General features: G+C 49.0%; 2 protein-coding genes across 4 annotated transcripts in view; one reads left to right on the top strand and one right to left on the bottom strand.

The window, feature by feature from the left end:
- Positions 1 to 56: 56 nt before the first annotated feature.
- IZUMO2 (IZUMO family member 2) lies at positions 57 to 11,251 on the top strand. Of its 3 annotated transcripts, XM_060174710.1 has the most exons (6): positions 57 to 288; positions 393 to 467; positions 4,570 to 4,656; positions 7,273 to 7,353; positions 10,156 to 10,279; positions 11,123 to 11,251. In XM_060174710.1, the coding sequence occupies exons 1-6, from the start codon at positions 57 to 59 to the stop codon at positions 11,163 to 11,165; spliced, it is 642 nt and encodes a 213-aa protein (XP_060030693.1). In that variant the 3' UTR covers positions 11,166 to 11,251. The 3 variants fall into 3 exon arrangements, with proteins under 3 accessions (XP_060030693.1, XP_060030701.1, XP_060030690.1); XM_060174718.1 differs by lacking the exon at positions 4,570 to 4,656; XM_060174707.1 differs by lacking the exons at positions 7,273 to 7,353; positions 10,156 to 10,279; positions 11,123 to 11,251 and adding an exon at positions 4,849 to 7,223.
- Positions 11,252 to 14,387: 3,136 nt separating this feature from the next.
- The window catches only part of ZNF473 (zinc finger protein 473), a 43,069-nt gene continuing 32,938 nt past the window's right edge, over positions 14,388 to 24,518 (bottom strand). The window contains exon 6 of the mRNA XM_060174367.1: positions 14,388 to 17,308. Within this exon, the coding sequence (XP_060030350.1) occupies positions 17,256 to 17,308 (53 nt within the window). The 3' untranslated portion in view covers positions 14,388 to 17,255. The remainder of the gene's footprint in view (positions 17,309 to 24,518) is intronic.

The following is a 24,518-nucleotide window of genomic DNA, read 5'->3' as shown; positions in this document are numbered from 1 at the left end:
CCGCCCCCCGCCGCCTGGGCCGCCCTCTGTGACGTCACAGCCCCCCCCCCCCCGCCATGCCTGCAGCCTTGGCTCTGCTGCTGCTCCTGGCGCTGGGCGCCCGCGGGGCGCGGGGCTGCCTGCAGTGCGACCCCTCGGTGCGCCAGGCGCTGGGCGAGCTGCGCGCCGCGCTGAGCCCCAAGCGCATCCACCTGGAGCGGCTGCAGGCCCGCGCCCAGGCCTTGCTGCTGGCCATGGAGGGGCCCTTCTTCCGCGACTACGCGGTCAACGCTTTCTTGGGGAAAGTGGGTGAGTGGGGGAGGGGGGCTGCCCAGGGACGCCCTGCTGTGGGGCTGTCCCCTCCCCAGCCAGGAGTCCAGCTGACCACTGGCCTTTCCGCACCTCTCCCCCAGACCTCAACGACCTGGAGCTGGTGGCCTCCTTCACCAAGAACCAGACCACGCAGTTAAGGCAGGGCCCTCTGACAGGTAGGCTCCTGACAGCAAGGGCCACGACCTGCCAGGTCTGGCCAGGATGGAAGAGCTTCCCATAGAAAATGCCCCGACGGGAGTCAGGCGCGAGCGCAGCGGCTTAAGCGCAGGTGGCGCAAAGCATAAGGATCCCTGCAGGGGAGTCGCTTCCCAGGCGGTGAAGCAGGTCTGCAGGTGTCTGTCTTTCTCTGCCCCTCTCTGTCTGCCACTCCTCTCTCCATTTCTCTCTGTCCTATCCAACAACGACAACAATAAAACAAGGGCAACAAAAGGGAATAAATATTAAAAAAAGAAAAAATGCCCCGACATCTCATGGTCTGAAGAGAGACCAGGGCTCAGAGAGGTCAGGCCACAAGCCTGAAGGTACACGGCTAGGAAAAGACAGCTGAGGATTTGAACCCGAAACCCCTGACGGCAGACCTCATATGTGTCTCTCCCCACACAGGATGTGCTGTGCTGCCCAGGACGCCACAGTGCACACCAGGATACACACACACAGCTGGTTTTGTTTATTTCACCTGAAATCTGAGTCTCACATGAGAGAGAGGCCAGAGCATCACTCTGGCGCAGACGGTGCTGGGAATGGAACCGAGAGCTTTAGGTGTTCGAGTCCTGTTCTGCGCAGCTGAGCAATTCCCACTTCTGAGTTTTATATTGATATTATTTTTTTATTCATTATTGGGTAGAGACAGAGAAATTGGGAAATAGGGAAAGAGGGACCAGGGCAGTAATGCACCAGACTGAGTGCATATAATGCAAAGCTCAAGGACTCGCTCAAGGATCTGGGTTCGAGCCCCCAGCTCCCTGCCTGCAGGGAGATTGGCCTTAGGAGACTACAAGTTAATAGGAGTGTACATCAACGCCATTCCCACCACCAAAGGACAGTGTCGGGACCCCCCTCCCCTAGTGAAGCTGAACATCGACTCTCAAGCAGTGAAGCAAGTCTGTCTCCTCTCAACCTCCCCCTCCTCTCTCAATTTTTCTCTGTCCTATCCCCCCCCCCCCAAAGAAAAAGGAGCAGTGGATTTGTAGTGCTGGCACTGAGCTGGATATCACCCTGGAGGCAAAAAGAGAGAGACAAACAGACAGAGAGACAGAGACAGAGACCTACCCAGCCTTGCTTCACTACTCATGAAGCTTTCCCCTTTCAGGGGGGGTACCAGGGTCTAGAACCCAGGTCCTTGTATATTGTAATGTGTGTGCTTAGCCAGGTGTGCCACCGCCTGGCCCCTTTATATTATTATTATTATCATTAATGTTCACCAGGGCTTCACCACTTCCATTTTTATTTTTCAGACAGAAGCAGAGGCAGAAAGAGAGAGGAAAAGCAACCACAGCACTGAAGCTTCCTTTCAATGCGGTGGGGCCCGGCTCGAACCCGGGTCGAAGCAGCAGGCTGTCCAAGTGAGCTATTTTGTGGCCCCCATTTTTAATTATTTTTTTATTGCTGCCAGGGTTAACGCTGGGGCTCAGAGCCAGCACTAGGAATCCACCGCTCCTAGGAGGCTTTTTTTTTTCTTTCCCCCCTTTCTGTTTTTATTAGATAGGACAGAGAAATTGAGAGAGGAGGGAGGGAGGGAGGGAGAGAAAGAGAAAGAGAGAGAGAGAGAGACCTGCAGACTCACTTCACTACTTGTAAAGCTTCCCCAACCTTAAGGTGGGGAGCAGGGGCTCCAACCTGGGCCTGTGCACTCAACCAGATCCCCCCTGCCTGCTTCTCCATCCTTTTCTATTTAGCAAAAAAGGTCAGATGGTCAGCAGAGTTGCACAGACAGCTCAATGAGTACCTGCATTCCATCTGCCAAAGCTTCAACTCATCACTATGTATGTTTGCGGTGTGTGTGTGTGTGTGTGTGTGTGTGTGTGTGTGTGTGTGTACACCCGCTGTCTGTGAGTAAGCCTTCGATGCTAGGCTCTTCAGCAAGACCATATAAAGACAAGGGGAACTATACTCTTACTAGAGTGTCCCTAAGAAATTTAACAGTGGGGGGGCGGGGGGCAGGCAGTGGCACATCTGGTTAAGTGCTCACATTACATTACATTACATTACAGTGCGCAAGGACCCAGGTTCGAGCCCCTGGTTCCCACCTGCAGGGGGAAAGCTTTGCAAGTCTTTCTCTTCTCCTTTCTGTCTTCCCCTCCTCTCTTAATTTCTTTTTATTTATTTATTTTATTTATTTATTCCCTTTTGTTGCCCTTGTTGTTTTATTGTTGTAGTTATTATTGTTGTTGTCGTTGTTGGCTAGGACAGAGAGAAATGGAGAGAGGAGGGGAAGACAGAGAGGGGGAGAGAAAGACAGACACCTGCAGACCTGCTTCACCACCTGTGAAGCGACTCCCCTGCAGGTGGGGAGCCGGGGTTCGAACCGGGATCCTTATGCCGATCCTTGTGCTTTGCGCCACCTGCATTTAACCCGCTGTGCTACAGCCCGACTCCCGTCCTCTCTTAATTTCTCTCTGTCCTATCTAACAACAACAATAACAACCACAACAAGGGCAACAGAATGGGAAAAATAACCTCCAGGAGCAGTGGATTTGTAGTGCTGGCACCAAGCCCCATGATAACCCTGGAGGCAAAAAAAAAAAAAAAAGTCCCAGTGACAAGCAATATAAAATAAAATAACAGGCTGTACTGCGCCGAAACAGAGGCCTCTGGGGTGGGGGGTGGGGGTCTTCAGGCCCTGGTACAAGATGGTGGAAGAGGCCTTAGGTTGGGGGTGAGAGTGACTGAGAGATTTTTACACATGTATCATCAACTGTATTTATTGTAAACCATTAATCCCCCAATTAACATTAAAATGTTTAAAAAATAATCAGTTTTTTAAATTAATGTCTCAGCTAGGGATATATATCTTTTTTTGCTTTATTATCTTTTTCTGATATTTGAGAGGACAAAGAAATTGCGGGAAGGGGTGATAAAGAAGAAGGAGAGAGAGAGACACCTGTGACTCTGCCTCATGGCTCTTGAAGTTTCTTCCCTGCAGCTGAGGACCAGAGAGGCTTGAACCCTGGTCCTTGGGCATTAGACCATGTGCGCTCAGCCAAGTGCACCGTGGCTCGGCCCCAATAAATAGATTTTAAAATTTTATTTATAAAAAGGAAACACTGACAAAACCATAGGGTAAGAGGGGTACAACTCCACACAATTCCCACCACCAGATCTCCGTACCCCCTCCCCTCCCCAGTAGCTTTCCCATTCTCTATCCCTCTGGGAGCATGGACCCAGGGTCATTGTGGGATGCAGAAGGTGGAAGGTCTGGCTTCTGTAATTGCTTCCCCGCTGAACATGGGCGTTGACTGGTCGATCCATACTCCCAGTCTGCCTCTCTCCTTCCCTAGTGGGGCAGGGCTCTGGGGAATCAGAGTTCCAGGACACATTGGTGGGGTCGTCTATCCAGGGAAGTCCACTTGGCATCATGCTAACATGTGGAACCTGGTGGCTGAAAAGAGTGTTAACATATAAAGCCAAACAAATTGTTGTCTAATCATGAACCTAAAGGCTGGAATAGTGCAGATGAAGAGTTGGGGGGGGGGGTCTCTGTTTTGTAGATAGCTAGTAGGCATATTGTAGTTATATTCCAAAGGGCCTGTGGCTAGACTAGTTGTTTTTTTCCTCTCTCTCTCTCTCTCTCTCTCTCTTTTTTTTTTCCCCTGCGCCTGAAATCTGATATGCAGGAGAATCCAAGTTATTGTCTGGGGAGATGATGTCATGGCTGGAAAAAGGACCAGAAAGCTGGATAAGGGAAGAGAGTAGCTCCCTAATATGGAAAAGGGATACAAATATTGTTGACTGTAAACCCCATCGATTTGATGTGATCTGGGGCCCATATTCAGCTTAGGAGCCTGTGTGACCTCTGCGTCCCTGTAGATCTGAGCTCACAATCTTTGGTCATGAGTAGGAACATTCCAAGCTGCCCTTTATTAAAAAATAGATTTTTTAAATTAGAGACTTCCTGGGCGGTAGATCCGCCCTGTGGGCCCTGAGAAATACCTGCTGGTGGTGAGTCCTGGAAATGAAGTGCAGCGTTCATGTGCCTTCTCTCCCGCCTGGGCTCACTGACTGCCCCCCAGCACCCCAAGACTCTCTCTCTCTCCTCAGACATGCCCCTGCTTGATGAACTGGTGACGCTCCGGGAGAGGGTCGTCAAAGAGCTGAAGAAAGTATTAAAGTCCTACGAATTAAAAGGTGGGAGTCTCTCTCCAGGCACCGAGCCCCACTCCCTCCTCCCTCCTCAGTCACTGGGTTCCCTCCAGGCCCCCCCTCGCCTCTCCTCCAGGGTTAACCTCCCTCCTCCCCATTTTCCCATTCCCTCCCCCAGGAAACTCAAATTGCTGTTCTGCCTTCCCTCACTCACTCCGGCTCTCTTTTCTCTTGCAGCCTGTGACCCCAAAGTTTGCCGTGAGTCCTGGGTTTATGATCTGGCCCTCCCACCTACACCTCTGTACTTGGCCCCCCCAAATCAAGCTCAGCTACCATATTTCCATTGGGTGGTTCCCCTCCTCCCCCAGTTGGCATGTTGCCTGATGATATCTGATATTTATGGCGTTGTGAGAATAGTCATAGCCTGCCTATATATTTGGGGGTTGGAAGGGGAAAAAAAAAGCTCACCTCAAAATGCCTTAGGGGGTTCAAATCCCATCCCTACTGCGAACACCAAGGCACAGGGCTGGGGGGGGGGGGGTCCATGAGTTTTAGGAAAAATGTTGAAGTGTCTCTCTCTCTCTCTCTCTCTCTGTCCCTGAAATAAAAGGTTAGCCTGGGAGCAGTGATACTGAAGACGCTAGAGGCCATAGTTCTGAAAAATGAACACCTTGGTGGGTGGGGGTGGGGGCGGGAAAGGCTCTGCGGAGATCCTCCTGTCTCCGCCTTTTGGCAGGAGAGAGACTGGCTTGGCTCACACTGAATTCTGTTCCATGTGCGTCCGAGTCACTAGGTGGTAACCGCACCTGCTGTGGCTTATAAAGGAATCTCTGAAACGGTGAGATGAACGAGTCCTTTTATTTTTATTTTTATTTTTATTTTTATTTTTTGCCTCCAGGGTGATTTCTGGGGCTCGGTGCCTGCACTAGGAATCCACTGCCCCTGCAGGACTTTTTTTTTCTTTTCCCACTGTTATTGAAAAGGACAGAGAGAAACTGAGATGGGGAAGAGGGTAGACACCTGCAGACCTGCTTCACCGCATGCAAAGCGACGCCCCTGCAGTTGGGGGGCTCGAACCGGGATCCTCCCTCTAGTCCTTGAGCTACCACCTCCCCCCCCCAAGACACAGACACACTTTTATGGCTTGGGGCAGTGACAGACACGCCTCTCTGTCCACTTTCTATTGGTCAGAAGTTAGTCACGTGATGTGCCGCCTACAGCAAGGGCGTCTGGGAAATGTAGTTTCCTGTGAGTGCAGGGCAAGGTTAAGCCAGATGCAGAGACAGCCAGCCTCTGAGGGAAGGGAAGAGTGGCCGCCATCTCAGTCAGTTACACTGTATTTTTTACTATTTATTTTTGCTTTCCCATCCTTTATTTATTTACTTTTTTTTACCAGAGCACTGCTCAGCTCTGGTTTATGGTGGTGCTCGGGATTAAACCTGGGACCCTTGCTGCCTCAGGCAAGAAAGTCCTTTTGCATAACCATGATGCTATCTCTTCTGCTCACTTTATCTGTTTTTAAAGATGTAGAGAGGGACAAACAGTAGATAGCATCATGGTTTGCATGCAAAGAGGCTTTCATGCCCGAGGTTCCAAAGTCTCAGGTTCAGTCCCCTGCACCACCATAAGCCAGAGCTAAGCAATGCTCTGATGAAAGAAAGAAAGAAAGAAAGAAAGAAAGAAAGAAAGAAAGAAAGAAAGAAAGAAAGAAAGAAAGAAAGAAAGAAGGATGGAAAAAGAAAGATGTAGGGAGGGAATCGGAGCATTGCTCTGGCATATGTGGTGCTGAGGCTCGAACCCAGGACCTCGGGCCTGCAGAGCTCTGTCCCAGGTCGCCACCTCAGCTGCAGCAAAGGTCTCACAAAGTGATGGCCCAGCATTAAGGTCAACGGGACAACCATGACCCGACTCAGTTTTTTTTTTCCCAATATTTTATTTATTTAATGAGAAAGATAGGAGGAGAGAGAAAAAGAACCAGGCATCACTCTGGTACATGTGCTGCCTGGGACTGAACTCAGGACCTCATGCTTGAGAGTCCAATGCTTTTTACCCACTCAATTCAGCTTTTTGACGGCACATAAAAATCCTGTTGTCCCTGCGACTTCACCACTCCAAATTGACTTTTTCAAATAAAGAGACAGAGATAGAAGAAGACAGAGATAGAGAGACAGAAGGGGAAAGAGATCACAGGCTCACAGCGCACACAAGCTTCCTCCGGGGCAGTGGGGCCGACCTCAGAGCTCACGGTGAAGCGGGTGCACTATCTTGGGGAGCTGTCGATCTCTTGCCAGCTCTGCTGACATAAACGTTGATTACAGACATCGTTTTTTTTTTTTTTTTTCCTTTTTATTTCACTAGATAGGACAGCGAAATTGAGATGGGTGGGGAGGTAGTGAAGGGAAGAGGGAGAGACCTGCAGGCCTGCATCACACTTGTGAAGCTTCCCCTCTGCAGGTGGGGAGCGGGGACTTGAACCCAGGTCCTTGTGCATGTATGCCCAATGCCCAGCCCCTGAAAATAGTTTTAACGGAAATCGCGGCATTTTGTTCAGCTAGCTTGGTGCAAATGCAGAAAGGGCAGGGAACTCCTCTTTCTCCTTCTTTCCTGCCTCCTCTCACCTCTCTCTCCTCTCCCTCCTCCCTGACCCCACCCCCACCCCAGGGCTGCTGAAAGAAGAGGTGTTAGACTGTTTACACTGCCAGAAGACCAGTCCCATGTGCATCAAAAACAAATACTGCTTTGGTAGGTGCCCAGGGCTGGGGGAGGCACGGGGCAGGGAGACAGTCACTAAGGTGCCAGGTGGCTTCCCTCACAACCAACCCCTCCCTCCAAGTTCAAGTTCAAGTTGAAGTCCATCCTCCAGGCCTCCTCCCCCTTTGAGAAGAGGCATTTGGCACTAGGTTCTTTTTTTTTTTTAATTAATTTATTTATTTATTTATTTATTTATTGGATAGAGACAGCCAGAAATCAAGAGAGAAGGGGATGATAGGGAGGGAGACAGACAGACACCTGCAGCACTGCTTCACCACTCACAAAGCTTTCCCCCTGCAGGTGGGGACCTGGGGCTCTAACCTGGCTCCTTGTACACTGTAACATGTGCGCTCAACCACTAGATTCTTGTGCCTGGTGATGCAGGTGCCGAGGGCTGGGCCACATGACTCCCAGCAGAGTCTAGCCTGGGGCGATAGCTCAAAGACTGGGGTGGGAGGAGGGGAGTTCAGCTGGTAGAGCACAGGATTTGTGAAGGCTCCTGGGCTCAGTCTCCAGCACTGCATGTAGCAGAGGGGTCCTCTGACTGCCCTCCCCCCACCCTGGGCCAATGTGGAACTCTCCTTGTCTTTCATATGAACTAAGTGGAATTCATCTGTAGAACGAGGATTTAGGAGTCAGAGAGAGAGTTCACCCAGCGGGGCACCTGCCTTGAATGCCTGCAGTCCAGGTTGAAGCCCCCAGCACCACAGGGGAAGCTCCAGCGTGGTGGGGACTCCATGTTCCTGTGTCTACTTACCTGAATGAAGCAGTGGTCTGGGAGGGGGCCAGGTGGTGGCACACCGGGTACTAAGTGCACATAGTACAAAGCACAAGGACTGGTGCAAGGATCCTGGTTCAGTTCCCCACCTGCAGTGGGTGTCGCCATACAAGTGGTGAGGCAGGTCTGCAGGTGTGTGTGTGTGTGTGTCTCCACCACCACCCTGTCTCCCCCTCCTCTCTCTGTTTCTCTCTGTCATATCCAATAAAACTGGAAAAAAAAAAAGGCCTCCAGGAGCAGTGGATTCGTAGTGCAGGCACTGAGCCCCAGCAGTAACCCCGGAGAAAAAGAAAAAGTGGTCTGAGAGCAGTGAAATCATACACATGTGGCCCCGGGTCTGTAATTAAAAAACAACAAAAACCAAACAAACAAACAGAAAAACCAACCAGCGGCCGGGAGCATGGCACAGTGGTTCCCTCAGTCCTTGACTCTGCCATAAGCCAGAACTGAACAGTGTGGTCGCCCCCCCACACACACACACACTTTTTCTCATTAAAATAAAAAAGTATTGGGAGTCGGGTGGTAGCACAGCGGGTTAAGTGCAGGTGGTGCGAAGCGCAGGGACTGGTGTAGGGCTTTCGGTTCAAGCCCCCGGCTCCCCACCTGCAGGGGAGTCGCTTCACAGGCGGTGAAGCAGGTCTGCAGGTGTCTGTCTTTCTCTCCCCCTTTCTCTGTCTTCCCCTCCTCTCTCCATTTCTCTCTTTCCTAACAACAATTACATGAATAACAATAATAATAACTACAACAATAAAACAAGGGCAACAAAACTTTTTTTTTAAAAAAGTCTGCCAGCAAATGTAAAAATAGTAATAATAAAATAGTTGTGAAGTGAAAAAAAATAATAAAGTCTGCCAGAAGCAGTGAATCGTGCAGACAAAAAACCTGGTGGCAAAAATAAAATTAAATAAAAAAAAGATCTTTTAAAAAAATATCAAGGAAGGGTGGCCTGGCAGTGGCTCACCCAGTTAAGCACACGTGATACTATGAGAAAGGACCCATGCAAAGATCTGGGCTTGAACCCCCACGCCCCACCTGCAGTGGTGGCGCAAGTCTGTGTCTTTCTCGCTCCTTCTCTCTCTCTTTTTGCCTCCAGGGTTATCGCTGGGGCTCGGTGCCTGCACTACAAATCCACTGCTCCTGGAGGCCACTTTTCCCCTTTGTTGCCCTTGTTTTTTACTGTTGTTGTTTACTGTTATTGATGCCGTTGTTGGACAGGACAGAGAGAATTGGAGAGAGGAGGGGAAGACAGAGAGGGGGAGAGAAAGACAGACACCTGCAGACCTGCTTCACTGCCTGGGAAGCGACTCCCCTGCAGGTGGGGAGCCCGGGGCTCAAACCGGGATCTTTACGCTGGTCCTTGTGCTTCGGGCCATGTGCGCTTAAACCGCTGCTCTACCACCCGGCCTCTCTCCCTCTCTCTTTTTTTTATTTATATATTTTTGTTATCTTTATTTCTTGGATAGAGACAGCCAGGAAGTGAGAAGGAAGAGGGATGTAGGCGGAGAGACGGACAGACACCTGCAACAATGCTTCACCACTCACAAAGCTTTTCCCCTGCAGGTGGGGACTAGCGGTTCAAACCCAGGTCCTTGGCATTGTAACATCCGCGCTCAACCACGTGCGCCACCACCTGGCCCCTCCCCCTCTCTGTCTCTCTCTGTCTCTCTCATCCTTTTGAATAACAAATGGGGAAGAAAAAAAAAAGGGAAGAAATGGGCGCCAGGAGCTGTGGACTTTTCATACTGACACTGAGCCCCAGTGATAACCCTGGAGGCCGCCCAGACCCAATGCACTGAAGGAAACTTTGGTCTCTCTCTCTTCCTCTCTCTCCCTCTCCGTCTGCTTCTAAGGAAGGAAGGAGAAAAGGAAGGGGAGAGGAGGCAAGGGGAGAGGAAGAAAGGAAGGTCAGATCCCAAGAGAGGACAAGGCCGGGCAGGGAGGAGCCCGCGTGGCCCAGGGTGCGGGTGCAAAGCGGCAGAGGGTGACCGGGGTCTCGCTGTGCCCCGCTCCCGCAGTGGACGGGCAGCCCCGCATGTCTCTGCAGTACAAGGAGGGCAGAGGCCCGCGCAGCCAGGTCCTGCTCGGCATGGTCATCTCCGTGGCACTGGCCGCCCTGCTCTTCGTGGCCATCCTGGTTTCGTGAGTCGCCCCGGCCCCGCCCTCACAAGTCCCTGCGCCCCTGGAGGCCGGGAGGGAGCCCACCGGGCCGAGCAGCACCGGGCCGGCCATGCTGAGGACCTGGGTTGGGATCACCGGGCACGGCGCCAGGGGAGCACCTCTGTGTCCCCCTCTCCTCTGGTCTTCCTCCTCTCGCTCTAAAATACAGACTGAGGAAGCTGCCCTGGGAGCGGCGGCACTGCACGGGTGCAGCAAACACAGAGATGGCAGCGCGTCCGTGGATGTCCCTCTGCCCCCTCTGTCTCTGGTCCTCTTTGTTCTTGTCTCTCCCCTGCCACCCTCTCCTCCTCCTGTGCTCTCCCTCCCCATCTTCCTCTGCTTCAGTTCTCCTCTCTCCTCCTCAGCTTCTGGACATCAAATGGTCTTCTCTGGGGCCTCAGCAATTCTGCCTCTTTCTGGAAAACAAAGGGAGAGGGAGAGGGAGAGGGAGAGAGACAGAGACAGACAGATACACACCTGGAAGGACAGATTACTGAGTACGTTGTTGCCACGTGTATCACCCAGGTTTGAGTTCCGGAACCAAATGGAACGTGCTAGACCACTGGGGGAGATCTAGTGTTGTCTCTCCCTCTCTCTCCGTCTCCCTCTCCCTCTCTCTCTCTCTCTCTCTCTGACTTCCTATCAGAGTGAAAAACCAGACCAGAGTGGTGAAACCACAGGCAAATGAGGTCACAGTCTTTCGCTCTCGTCTCAGGAATGTTCTGAGTGGGGGTGTATTTCTGGGGACGGGGGCAGGGGGGTCGTCCTCTGCAGAGGGGCTGAAGCTCACTTCCTAACCTACCGCTTTGTCCTCTCTCTGAGCAGGGCCGTCACCTACAGGGAGAACCGCAAACTCCTGCTGAAGTAGGACTGCATCCTGGGGCCGTGGGAGGAGGAAGGGGCTGTGAGGGGAGAGGGAGAGAAGCTAAATTAAAGTTGGAGACTTTTCTCGAAGTGTCTGTCCGTGTCTGATGGAGGGGGCTTTTCCCGGGGGGGTGTCTGGCTCTTGCTACCTGAGTGGGTGGTCCTCAAGGCTCATCTCACACAACCGCCACCTTGACTCAGAGCAGACAGGATTTGGAAGTTCAGGACTGGGAGGGAAACCCAAGGGGAGGGCTGGTGGGGAGGGTCTATCCAGTTTTGAGGGTGGGGGACTCTCTGAAAAGGAATGACACCACAGGGGCCCATTGGGGCCTCCCCCCATAATACAGGTTCCCCTCTCTATGCAAACTCTTTTCTTTTCCTTTCTTTCCCTTTTGCCTCCAGGGTTATTGCTGGGGCTCAGTGCCTGCACTTTTTTTTTTTTTTTTTTTCACGAACATCTCATAAAAACTGCAGCAAAGGTGGGCGCGAGGAATCACATCATTGCAAGACTGGCCAGCTCCTCATGGGGCGCAAGTGCTTCCACACTACGATCATCCTCTCTGGCATTATGCTATTCCACTGCAGAATACTGTGCCCCAGTATGGTTCCATAGCCCCCATGTCCACTTGGTCGATTCCAAATTATATTCCTCCATGAGGATCATTTCTGGAACCATCCGTTCCACCCCAGTCCCATGGCTGCCAGTTCTTAGCAACATCGCCCCGCCAGATATTCGTTGGGATGCGGCATCATCTAAGTTCATTTCCCACGTCTACGCTCGACCGGACCTGACAATGTACGCGGATATCTTCGCCCACCCTGTTCAACGCTTGACGTCTCGTCACCCAATCTGGTCCCCTACGCCTACACTGAACTTCTCTGTTCCAGTCTCTTGGAAACAGAGCTGGCAGTCAGCTGAGGTAAAGAACAAACACCTCATCACAGACCCCTGCGAGCGTCAACCCGGCTTTGACCTAGCACGTTATGATCGGGCCCTCCTCAATCGCTATCGAACAGGCCATGGCCAGTGCGCCGCTATGTTCCATCACTGGGGAGCCAGAGACGACCCGAACTGCCCCTGCGGCTCCAGACAGACTATGACCCACATAGTCAATGACTACCACCTCTCCAGATTCAAAGGAGGTCTCGGTACTTTACATCAGGCTCAACCTGACGCTGTTGACTGGCTACAGAAGAAGGGCAAACGCTAGAAGAAAGTGCCTGCACTACAAATCCACTGCTCCAGGAGGCCTTTTTAAAAATATTTATTCCCTTTTGTTGCCCTTGTTTTTCATTGTTGTTGTAGTTATTATTATTAATGTTGTCGTTGTAGAGAGAAATGGAGAGAGGAGGGAAAGACAGAGAAGGGGAGAGAGAAAGATAGACACCTGCAGACCTCTTCACTGCTTGTGAGGCGACCCCCTGCAGGTGGGGAGCCGGGGGCTCGGACTGGGATCCTTACACCGGTCCTTGTGCTTTGTGCCACATGCACTTAACCCGGTGCACCACCGCCCAGCTCTCCAAGCTCTAAATTTCCCCCCTCTATGACACTCAGTGGACTCAAATGCAGATTTTGGAATAGTTCCAGGGCCTGGTGGTGGTGCACCTGGTTGAGCACACTTGTTACAATGCATAAAAACCTGGGTTCAAGCCCCCAGTTCCCACCTGCAGATGGAAAGCTTGGTGAGTGGTGAAAGCAGTGCTGCTGGTGTCTCTCTTCCACTCTGTAACCCCCTTCTTTCTCGATTTCTGGCTGCCTTTATCCAATAGATAATAATAATGTCATCCCTAAAACAAAGAGACAGGCAGGTCTGTCCCCACTTGCACCTTGAAGTGACAGCAAAGCAGATCCCCACATCAAATGCTGGTGTGAGAAGATAGAGGATAGTTCCACAGGCCATCCGCCCCCAGTTCTGTGCCCCCATTCCCAGTGATAGCCCCCAGAGTCTCACAGAGAATTAGAGACAATTTTGTCTCCTTGATGGGTTGGTCAGTTGGTGTTTGGCAAACTCCCATATGTCAGTTCTCCAGATCCCACACCAGCTGAGCATAAATAAATAAATACTTTGAAAATGTATAAAAAGAAAATAAGTTGGTGTGAGAGTTTGGCTCTTGTGGCACTTGGGCAGCATGATTCCAACTTAAGAATTAGGGTCGGTGGGCTAAGCACACATGGTGCAGATAAGGATCCCGGTTTGAGCCCCCGGCTCCCCACCTGCAGGGGAGTCGCTTCCCAGGCGGTGAAGCAGGTCTGCAGGTGTCTGTCTTTCTCTCCCCCCTCTCTGTCTTCCCCTCCTCTATTTCTCTCTGGGCTATTCAACAACAACATCAATAATAACTACAATAATAAAACAAGGACAACAAAAGGGAATAAATATTTTAAAAATTGCTTAAAAATAAAAAATAAAAAAAGAATTAGGGTCAGGAGCAGCCTGGGGAGTTAGCGCCATGGGTAGAAGCATGAGAGCCCGACCCCCGGCACTGCATATGCTATAGTGATACTCTGCTTCTCTCTCCTGCTACCCCACATCCATCTCATAAATAATAAAATAATAACTGGAAGGGGCACAGACATCCAGCCAGGCCCCACACACTCCCACAGCAGAGGCTGCTGTTCTAAGTGAGCCGTGTCTGCCTTCCTGAGTCACATCCTGGTCCCTCCAGACCATGAGGCACAGAGCTCTGGGGGGGAGAGAGTCTTCGTTACTGTCAGGGCTGAGGCCCCAGAGGCTGCAGGTTCAGTCCTTGGCACCAGCAGAGATAAGGCAGAGTTGAGCAGTGCACTGGTCTCTCTCTCTCTCTCTCTCACACACACACACACACACACACACACACATCTTTAGGCTTTAGGGTTGGTGTGGCAGCTTCTCTGGAAAGGCTGTGCCATGTGTACAATCCAAGTTGAAGGCCCTGCGCCCCTGGGCAGGGAATTGGCGCTGTGCTGTCTCCCCCTGTGGCTGAAGGAAACAAAGGAGCTGGCCTAGAGTGATAAAGCCCTGGCAGTGGTGAAAGTAAATAAACATCTTTTTATATTGTTTTAAATTTTATTATTGATTTAACAATGATTGACAACATTGTGGGATAAGAGGGGTACAATTCTATACAATTCCCACCACTAGAGTTCTGTATCCCGTCCCCCCCATTGGAAGCTTCCCTATCCTTTTTCCCTTTGGGAGTATGGACCAAAGATCTTTATTTATGGGGTGCAGAAAGTGGAATATATCTAAAATAGACTTTCTAACTTCTTTCAACAAATACCTATTTAAAAATTGGCATTGCCTGGTGGAAGGATCCCAGTTCAAGCCCCCAGCTCCCCACCTGTAGGGGAGTCGCTTCACAGGCGGTGAAGCAGGTCTGCAGGTGTCTTTCTCTCCCCCTCTGTCTTCCCCTCCTCTCACCATTTCTCTCTGCCCTATCCAACAACGACGACATCAATAATAACTACAACAATAAAACGAGGGCAACAAAAGGGAATAAATTTTTTTTTTTTTAAATGGCATTGCATGCAAATCACCTGTTTTGAACGTAGCAGGGTCTCAGTCACATTAGGGCCCTGTCACATGGGTCCCATGGCATGATAGCTGCATCTTCTCACTAAGGGACAGAGAGAGCTCTTATAGGGTGGCTCTAGTAAGATCCATGGAGTTGGAAAGGATAAATGAACTAACGGTGCTGACGGCCACTCGCGGCCTGGCACACAGTGAGCCCCGGCTAGAACACTTTTCATGGCAGCTATTATGATCACTTACTGGGACCAGGCCCCTGACGGGCTGGGGAGAGAGCAGCCCGAGCTCTGGCTCCTCCTCTCCAGCCCTCTCCAGGCTGACAAACATCATCAGAGTGAAGGGACCACAACATTTGTTTCCATTGCTGTCTACTCACCCAGAAAACTGTTAACTACTAACTAGGTTAACCACTCTGGGAGAATAGGGTTCATCTGTTCAAGACATTGCCACAGTTACGGAGATAAACAATGAAATAAACCTTCTCTGTTCAACTTTTTCCTCATTCCCTGCCACCAATATAGTGGGAGCATGCTTCTCCTATAACCCCTTGCCAGCGCTGGGCGCCTGATAGCTGTAATAGTTTCCAGCCTGAAAGGTTTTTCTTTTCTTCTTTCTTACTGCCACCAAGCTCACTGCTGGAGCTTGGTGCCAGCACTATGAATCCACCACTCCAGATGCCGCCCCCTTTTTTTCCTATTCTATTGGATAGGACAACAGAGAAATTGAGAGGGAGGAGAGGGAATTAGAGGAGGGAGAAAGACACTTGCATACCTGCTTCACTGCTTATGAATCACCTCTTTGCAGGTGGGGAGCGTGAGCTCAAACCCAAGTCCTTATGCACAGTGATGCGTGCACTTAACCAGGTGTGCCCCCACCTGGACCCCTCAAGTTAATTATGTGGGCCACTGCTGATGGTAGGCATCTTTTCACACTTTTTATTGGCCACTTCTTTCTCTTCCACAAGTTGTTGATTCCTGTTCGTGGTTTGCATTTTTTTATTGTCCATGCTTTTCTTGTTGATTTGTAAAAATTACTATATATTATGACTAATAAACCTCTGTAGGAGACTTCTGGAGGCAGGGGCTATGGAGTAGCAGCAGCTGTGTTTCTCTCTTCTCCTCTCCCGGGTCAACTAGGAATACCAAGGGAGACCACCTGGGACCACAAGGCAGGACTAGAATGACTTCAGGAACCCACTAACTCACCAGTAAGTGCAAACATGTGTGGCTCGTGGACAGAGAGGAACGTAGGGAGAGATTGAGCAGCTGGTAACAGTCTGGCAGTTTACCAGCTGAAGCACCACCTCCAGTAGGCTTTACCAACAAAAGACTGCTGAAGGGAGGAGAAGACTCCGCTAAGACTCACCAAATGCAACTGTGAGTCTCCGTTGCTACAGCCCTCAGAGGCTGAAGCAGCAGGGGAGAGGCTCTGTGCTGACATCTGGGAACAGAGAACTGGCCAGGAAACTCAGGAGAAGAGCTACAACTCGGTGGACAAGCAGTGGGGCTGTATAGTGGGAGTCTTTCCACATTGTTCTCCTGGTGAGAACGTGGTGAATAATTGCCTCAAAAACTACAGACTATAAACGGGACTGGTTTAGAAACTCATAGGGCCCAGCAGTGATGCCTGGCTTGGCAGAGAAGCTGAATTGAGCCTGGAACGTTGGATCCTTGGGGTGTGAGACTCTCTTTGCATAACCACTAGCTATCTCTCCCCTACCCTACTTTATCTCTTGATCAAGAGTGAGTGATTAAGCTAAGAAGATTGCTTATAGTTTAAAAGCCCTCAGGTTCCCATAGCCTACAGGAAAGAAAAAGAACAAAAGAGGTTTTAACAGCCACTGTACTCCAACTCAGAGCCTGAAATAATATTGAAGCAACTGATAATTTCCACAACTGTGAACTCTTTAAGTACCTTAAACACAAGTCAATCCAGGCAAGAGTGATAATTTGAAAAGTACTGAGAGAGGGACCTCATAACATACTATATAGAATGGTTAAACCTGTTGTGCCCAGAAGTTCGAGTCCTGATCTCACACAAGGAAGACCAGCATCACATGCAATAGCAAGAGCCTTTATTAGCAAGCTTAAGCTTGGGCCGCCGACACCCTTACACACGAGAGTCTGCTGCGAAGACCCCGCAACATTGTTGCTCTTGGCTTTTATAGTACACAGAACAAGAGCCGTTGGTTTCAGTTTAACTGTAAGGCTTTACCGGCTATAACAGCTGTAACAAGGAACTGTTGGTTTCAATGTAAAAGTCTCTAACAAGTAACAGTTGGTTTCAGTGTAACAGTCTCTAAGAAGTAACAGTTTCTAATCTCTACATTCTAATCTCCACATTCCCCCCTTGTCTTTTGTAACTTTTGTAACAGGAATGAAGATTAGAGTAACTCTTCTGTCTCTGCTGCACCGACGTGGGAGTGGTGGATCCACCCGCCGATACCATCCACCTTCAGAGCCGTGGGGGTGGCTAGGATGACAGTATAAGGTCCTTTCCACCGGGGCTCGAGTGTCTCTCTTTGGTGGCATCTCACCAAGACCAAGTCTCTGGGCTGGAAGGGATGAGGGTCTGGAGGAAGTGCAGCTTCATATATTGCTCTCAGTCTTGGCCATGCATGCTTTTGGACCTGAGCTATTGTCTGTAAAGAGGCAAGCATGTCCTGAGCATTCTTCTTCTTCTAAGCGTTTGCCTCCTGAGCATTAATATCAGTGAGCAAGTCTGATCTCAAGGCTGGGATTATGGGAGGGGGACGACCAAACATGATCTCGAATGGGGTCAGCCTTGCAGCATAGGGGGTATTTCTGACTCTATAGAGGGCAAAGGGAAGGAGAGTTACCCAGTCTACGCCAGTCTCCAGAGTTAATTTTGTTAAGGTCTCTTTTAGAGTTCTATTCATCCTTTCTACCTGTCCTGAGCCTTGGGGCCTATAGGCGCAATGTAATTTCCATTTTGCCCCAAGGACACCTACCAAGTTCTGGGTTACCTGGGAAGCAAAGGCTGGACCATTATCTGAGTTTAACTGAAGGGGCGTACCAAAGCTGGGAAAAATCTCTTCGAGTAGCTTCTTCACCACTGTCTGGGCCGTCTCTCTCTTAGTCAGGAATGCTTCAGTCCATCCTGAAAAGGTATCTACAAACACTAACATATATTTGTACCCGTATTTCCTGGTTTTACCTCAGTGAAGTCTATCTCCCAGTAGGCACCTGATCTGGTTCCTTTCTCAAGCACCCCAGAAGTTCTAGGCTGGTTGCTAGCATTTGCAAGTCGGCAGGCTTTGCATTCTGCAACTATTTCCTTAATCAGTTGGCTATTGTTGTGGATGTTCAGACTGGCTTCTTGCAAAAGTTCAGCAATTTTCCTTCTCCCCAGGTGGGTGGTTCTGTGTATGTGCTGTAGCAGGTGTCTGGCCACGGCTTGGAGTAAGATGAGTTTACCATCAGCTGTCACCCACCAGTTACCGCGCTTGTCAGCAAGAGGTAACTTTTTTTATCTGGAGCTCATCATCTGGTGTATATTCTGGCTTGTCAGGTAGGGTGGGCTCTCCAGGGTTCGGCAAAGAGCTAATTCGTCAGTTCTTTCTAATGCTACTTCTGGCTGTGGTATCTGCTAGGTGGATGCCCCGTGCCACAGGACTTTCTCCCTTTTGGTGTCCAGGGAAGTGTATTATGGCCACCTCATCTGGCATCCAGATAGCCTCTAATAGGTCTAATATTTCTTGTTGGGTTTTGATAGCTTTACCTTCAACTGTGAGCAGTCCCCTTTCTCGATATATAGCCCCATGGATGTGGGCAGCAAACGCTAGAAGAAGAATGGATGTGGGCTGTGGCAAAGGCATAGCGGCTGTCGGTGGAGATGTGAAGTCTTTTCCCTTTTCCTAGGTTGAGGGCTTTTGTGAGGGCAATTAATTCAGCTTTGGGGGCTGAAGTCCCTGCGGGCAGGGCGGCTGCCCACACAGTCTCATGTTCAGTAGTTACCGTGGCCCCAGCATACCTTACCCCATCTCTGATGAAGCTGCTCCCATCAGTATACTAGTTCACGTCTGTTCCTTTTAAAGGCTGGTCTTTCAGGTCTTTACGGAGGCTGGATGTGCAGCTCAGAATCTCAGAGCAGTCATGTAAGGAAGCGTCTAATTCGGAGTCAGGGAGCAAGGTAGCTGGGTTCAAGGATGCTCTGGATGCGAACTGAATGACAGGTGGGTTTAGCAACAAGCTTTGATAATGAGTTAACCAGGCATTACTGATCCACCTGTCAAGAGGTTGTCGAAGGATTCCATCTACAGCATGAGGAGTAGTCACGGTCAATTTCTGACTGAGAGTCAATTTCTGAGCGTCTTTTGTCAACATAGCCATAGCAGCTATGATGCGGAGGCATGGTGGCCATCCGGCCACCACTGAGTCTAGCTTTTTTGAGAAATAAGCTACTGGCCACATCCAGGGCCCTACTGTTTGTGTTAGGCCCCCTTTTGCTATTCCTTGCTTTTCATCTATGAAAAGGTGAAAGGGTTTAGTCACATCAGGCAGTCCCAAGGCCAGAGCCAACAAAAGGGCATGCTTTAGTTGTTTAAAGGCACTCTCGTGAGCCTCAGTCCATTTAAAAGGCTTCCCATCTCAGGTCACCTCATAAAGGGGTTTTGCTATTTCGGCAAAACTGGGGATCCACAGATGGCAAAATCCCACCAACCCCAAGAATTCTCTTACCGCCTGTTGGGTCGTGGGAGTAGGTATCTTAAGTATACCTCTGCTCTTTTCAAACCCTCGGGGAGGATGGGCCTCTCGGCCTTTCCACTGAGGGCGTTCTGCGGTAGCTGCCAACAATACCTTAGTGAGATTGCGAGTCTGTCGCTTACTAGCTGCTGTCACTGTCCGTAATTGGCATTCTTGAAGGGTCTCTCGGTTGCTAAAGACTTTCTCTACTACTGCCTGTAGTTCTAATCTATTTTCTGGAGATTTTTTTGGATATCAGGGGCAGCCTGGTTTACAAAGGCCATAATTACTACTGACTTACTCTCTGGAGCTTCTGGATCTAGGGGGGTGAACATTCGATATGCCTCCATAATTCTTTCTAAGAAGGCAGTTGGGGTTTCTCTCTTTTCCTGTTGCACACTACTAACCAAATTGATGGGTTGGCATGCAGCCACCTGGAGACCTCCCATTAGAGTCTGGCGACTGACCCGGGGCTTCTCCTTACCTTCAGGTGAGTTAAAATCCCAGGTGGGTCTTATCAGAGGGAAACCAGCATCTATCAGGGCTGGGTTTAAGGCGGGTTCCCGTCTACCACGGGCATGAATTTTCAGGCTTCTGAGAGGATCTTTACTCTTTCTTCCGTGGTAAAAAGAATCTGTAAAAGCTGCTGGCAGTCATCCCAGGTTGGCTGATGGGTAAAAATAACAGAATCTAACAGGTCAGTGAGTGCTGCTGGTTTTTCTGAAAACTTAGGGTTCTGCATTTTCCAGTGATAAAGGTCACTAGTGAAAAACGGCCCATACTGCATCAATTGTTCGCCATTCTTTTTGCTCGGAGGGGCAGGGCCCCTGAATTGGTTCTCTGGGCTGTACGGACTCTCGTATGAGGAGGGCTCCGTAAGTCCTGGCCTGCTGCTGGGGGTTCCTGTGGGGCTGGGGGAAGTTGAAGTTGGTAGGGAGGAGGGTACTCTAGGAGGTCTACTTCAGGACCACCTTGGAAAATAGGGTAGGAGGGGGAAGTGGGAGGGGGCATGGAGGGGGCAGTAGGCTGACAACGAGAATTCTTTAAAGCAAGAACAGTGGGTCTCAAACCCTGTGGAGGAAGAAAAGGTTTTAGCTAAGAGGGGGGTTCTCTACCAGATCCTGCCAAGTAAGGATATGAGAAATCTGGTCTGGGTGTCCTGGGTGTCCGAAGATGACGTCTCTGGTAGCACAGATAGTAGGCAGGTTTCATGTTCCTTCTGGGGGCCAACTGGTAGAGAAGGTTGGCCGCTTATCTTGACAATAAGTGATCATCCGGTCTTGTTTTACTCCTAGACTTAAACTGTGAGCTCTCTGTTTGAATTCTTTGAAATGATCCAGGACCATAGTCAGAGGAGTCGAAGTAGCCTGACTCCTGACTTTGGACTTAAGAAAGACAAAACTGATAATGAATACAAAGACAACACACACAAGGAAAATACAGAGACAACATACACAAAGAGAATACAGAGACAACGACATTTTTTTATTATTTTTTATTTATTCCCTTTTGTTGCCCTTGTTGTTTTATTGTTGTAGTTATTATTGTTGTTGTCATCGTTGTTGGATAGGACAGAGAGAAATGGAGAGAGGAGGGGAAGACAGAGAGGAGGAGAGAAAGACAGACACCTGCAGACCTGCTTCACCGCCTGTGAAGTGACTCCCCTGCAGGTGGGGAGTCGGGGGGCTCGAACCAGGATCCTTCTGCTGGTCCTTGTGCTTTGCGCCACCTGCGCTTAACCTGCTGCGCTACAGCCCAACTCCCAGACAACGACATTTTTAAAGAAAACTCTAGATGCCCAGTCGCCAACACTCTGAACCAACAGATGGGAGGACAGCCTCTCACACTGCTTCCCTACAGATGGGAGGACAGCCTTTCACTGCCGCTTCCCTACAGATGGGAGGATGGCCTCTCACCGCCACTTCCCTACAGATGGGAGAACAGCCTTTCGCTGCTTCACGAGAGTGACCCACTCTCCCCTTCCAAATTTTTTTTTTCCCCTCCAGGGTTATTGCTGGGCTCAGTGCCTGCACCATGAATCCACCGCTCCTGGAGGCCATTTTTTTCCCCACCTTTTGTTGCCCTTGTTGTTGTAGCCTCGTTGTGGTTATTATTATTGCCATTGTTGATGTTGTTCGTTGTTGGATAGGACAGAGAGAAATGGAGAGAGGAGGGGAAGACAGAGAGGGGGAGAGAAAGACACCTGCAGACCAGCTTCACCGCTTGTGAAGCGACTCCCCTGCAAGTGGGGAGCCGGGGGCTCGAACCAGGACCCTTACGCCAGTCCTTGCGCTTAGCGCCACATGCGCTTAACCCACTGTGCCACCGCCCAACCCTCTCCCCTTCCAAATTTTCAAGGGGGATCCAATCCCCTACAGCAGGGCCTGAGACATCTCCCAGGACCCTGACCCCAAGCCGCCCAGCGCGTCCGCCTTCGACTCCGAGGGTCTCTTGCTACAGATAGACCGGTCCAGAAGGCTCAGTGAGGCTGGCGTTCTTCTAGTGAGATGGGGATCCCGGACGAGGCCCCCAAATGTTGTGCCCAGAAGTTCGAGTCCCGATCTTACACAAGGAAGACCAGCATCACATGCAATAGCAAGAGCCTTTATTAGCAAGCTTAAGCTTGGGCCGCCAACACCCTTCCACACAAGGGGAGAGTCTGCTGCTGACGACCCCACAACATTGTTGCTCTCAGCTTTTTATAGTACACAGGACAAGAGCGGTTGGTATCAGTTTAATAGCTTTAACACTTTAACGGCTGTAACAAGGAACTGTTGGTTTCAATGTAAAAGTCTCTAACAAGTAACAGTTGGTTTCAGTGTAACAGTCTCTAAGAAGTAACAGTTTCTACTCTCTACATTCTAATCTCCACAAAACCACAAAGAAATACTGGAGAAATGAACCAGGACAAGAGTCCAGCTAAAAGCCCCCAAAGGTTGAATCACAAAATAGTGAGGTCAACATCCAAACAGTAGGTAAGGAAATAATCACAGGAGTGAGTAAAGAGTATGAAAGAATTGTCATCAGAAATGCATAAAAAATGAGACTCTGGAAGAAAACACTAATGATCTCAAGGTTATTAGAGAGCTGAAAGGTGAAAGAGCTGAGCTAAGAACACTAGCTGAATAAGCTAAAACAGTATCAGAAAAGGGTAACAAATGAATTACATAAATCAGTAGAGGGGAGAAAGAATAGAATAAATGAGACTGAAGACAGAATTAGCAAGATCGAGGATGAATTAGAGACAACTAGAAAAGAAGTAAGAGATCTCAAAAAGAGATTAACAGATACTGAAAAAAATAACAGAGACATATGGGATGACTTCAAAAGAAACAATATACACATTATTGGCTTACCAGAGGAAGAAAGAGAGGGAGGGGAAGAAAGCGTGCTTCAGGACATAATAGCTGAGAACTTCTATAGTCTAGACAACATCAAAGACAGAAAGCTTCAAGAGTCCCAGAGGGTCCCAAACAGAAGTAACCCAGACTTCAAGACACATATTTAGGATGAAAAGGAATAAGGATAAAGGATCCTGAAGGCTGCAAGAGAAAAATAAAGAGTCATCTACACAGCGAAACCCGTAAGATTAGCAGAATAATTCTCCACACAAACACTACAGGCCAGAAGAGAATGACAAGATATCTACTGAGTGCTCAATAAGAAAGGCTTTCAACCAAGACTACTGTATCCTGCTAGACTGCCATTCAGACTAGATGGAGGTATAAAAACCTTCTCAGACAAGCAACAGTTGAAAGAATCAACCATCACGAGGCCTGCCCTAAAAGAAGTTCTGAAAGGTCTCCTATAAACAGTCAGACCACCATAAATAGGCCATATATCAGAACACTCTAACAATCTACAAGAATGGTGTTAAAATATCTTCAATCTATAATATCAATAAATCTCAATGGCCTGAATTCACCTATTAAAAGACACAGAGTAGGAAGATGGATCAGAAAACACAACAATATCCTGTCTACAGGAAACCCACCTAACTCAACAAGACAAACACAGACTCAAAGTGAAAGGATGGAAAACTATCATACAAGCCAATGGCCCGAAAAAAGGGCAGGAACAGCTATTCTCATATCTGACACGATAGACTTTAAAATAAATAAAATTAAAACAGTAGGGATGGACATTACTCAATGCTCAGAGGACTGACAATCAAGAGGATGTAACAATTATTAACATCTATGCACCCAATGAAAAGCCATCTAAATCAAACATCTACTAAAAGAGCTACAGCAATATATTAACAACAACACAGTAATAGTAGGGGACTTCAACACCCCACTCTCTCAACTTGACAGATCATCCAGACAGAAAAGCAATGAAGACATGAGGGAGCTAAACAAGTAGATAGATAAACTAGAACTATTGGACATTTTCAGAATTATTCACCTCAAGAAAATGAAATACACATTCTACTCAAGTCCACGTGGGTTATTCTCAAGGATAGACCATATGTTACGCCACAAAGACAGCATCAGCAAATTCAAGAGCATTGAAATCATCCCAAGCATGTTCTCAGACAACAGTGGAATTAAACTAACACTTAAACAATCAACAAAAGATCAGTGAAAGCTCAGCAGTACACTACTTAACAACTACTGGGTCAAAGAGGAAATCAAGGAAGAAATCAAAATGTTTTGAGAGTTCAACGAAAATGAAGGTACAGCTATCAAAATATCTGGGACACAGCTAAGGCAGTACTGAGAGGGAAGTTCATAGCCATACAAGCACACATTAGGAAACAAGAAAAAGCACAAATAAACAACCTCATTGCACAACTTAAAAAGACCTACAAGAAGAACAAAGGAACCCTAAAGCAACCAGAAGGACAGAAATCACTAAAGTTAGGACAGAAATAAATAACACTGAAAATAAAAAAAAAATTACAAAAGATCAATGAAAGTAAATGTTGGTTCTTCGAAAAAGTAAACAAAATTGACAAACCTTTAGCGAGACTCACAAAATAAAAAAGGGAAAGACCCAAATAAATTAGATTGTAAATGAAAGAGGAGATATCATAACAGACACTGCAGAAATTCAGCATATCATGCGAGGCTTCTATGAACAGCTATATGCCACCAAGCTAGAGAACCTGGAAGAAATGGATGATTTTCTAGATACCTATGA

The sequence above is a fragment of the Erinaceus europaeus genome, chromosome 2 (assembly GCF_950295315.1).
Source record: "Erinaceus europaeus chromosome 2, mEriEur2.1, whole genome shotgun sequence".
NCBI classification, from domain to species: Eukaryota; Metazoa; Chordata; class Mammalia; order Eulipotyphla; family Erinaceidae; genus Erinaceus; species Erinaceus europaeus.
Note: the sequence above shows the minus strand (reverse complement) of the source record. Positions and strands in the feature narration are given on the sequence as shown.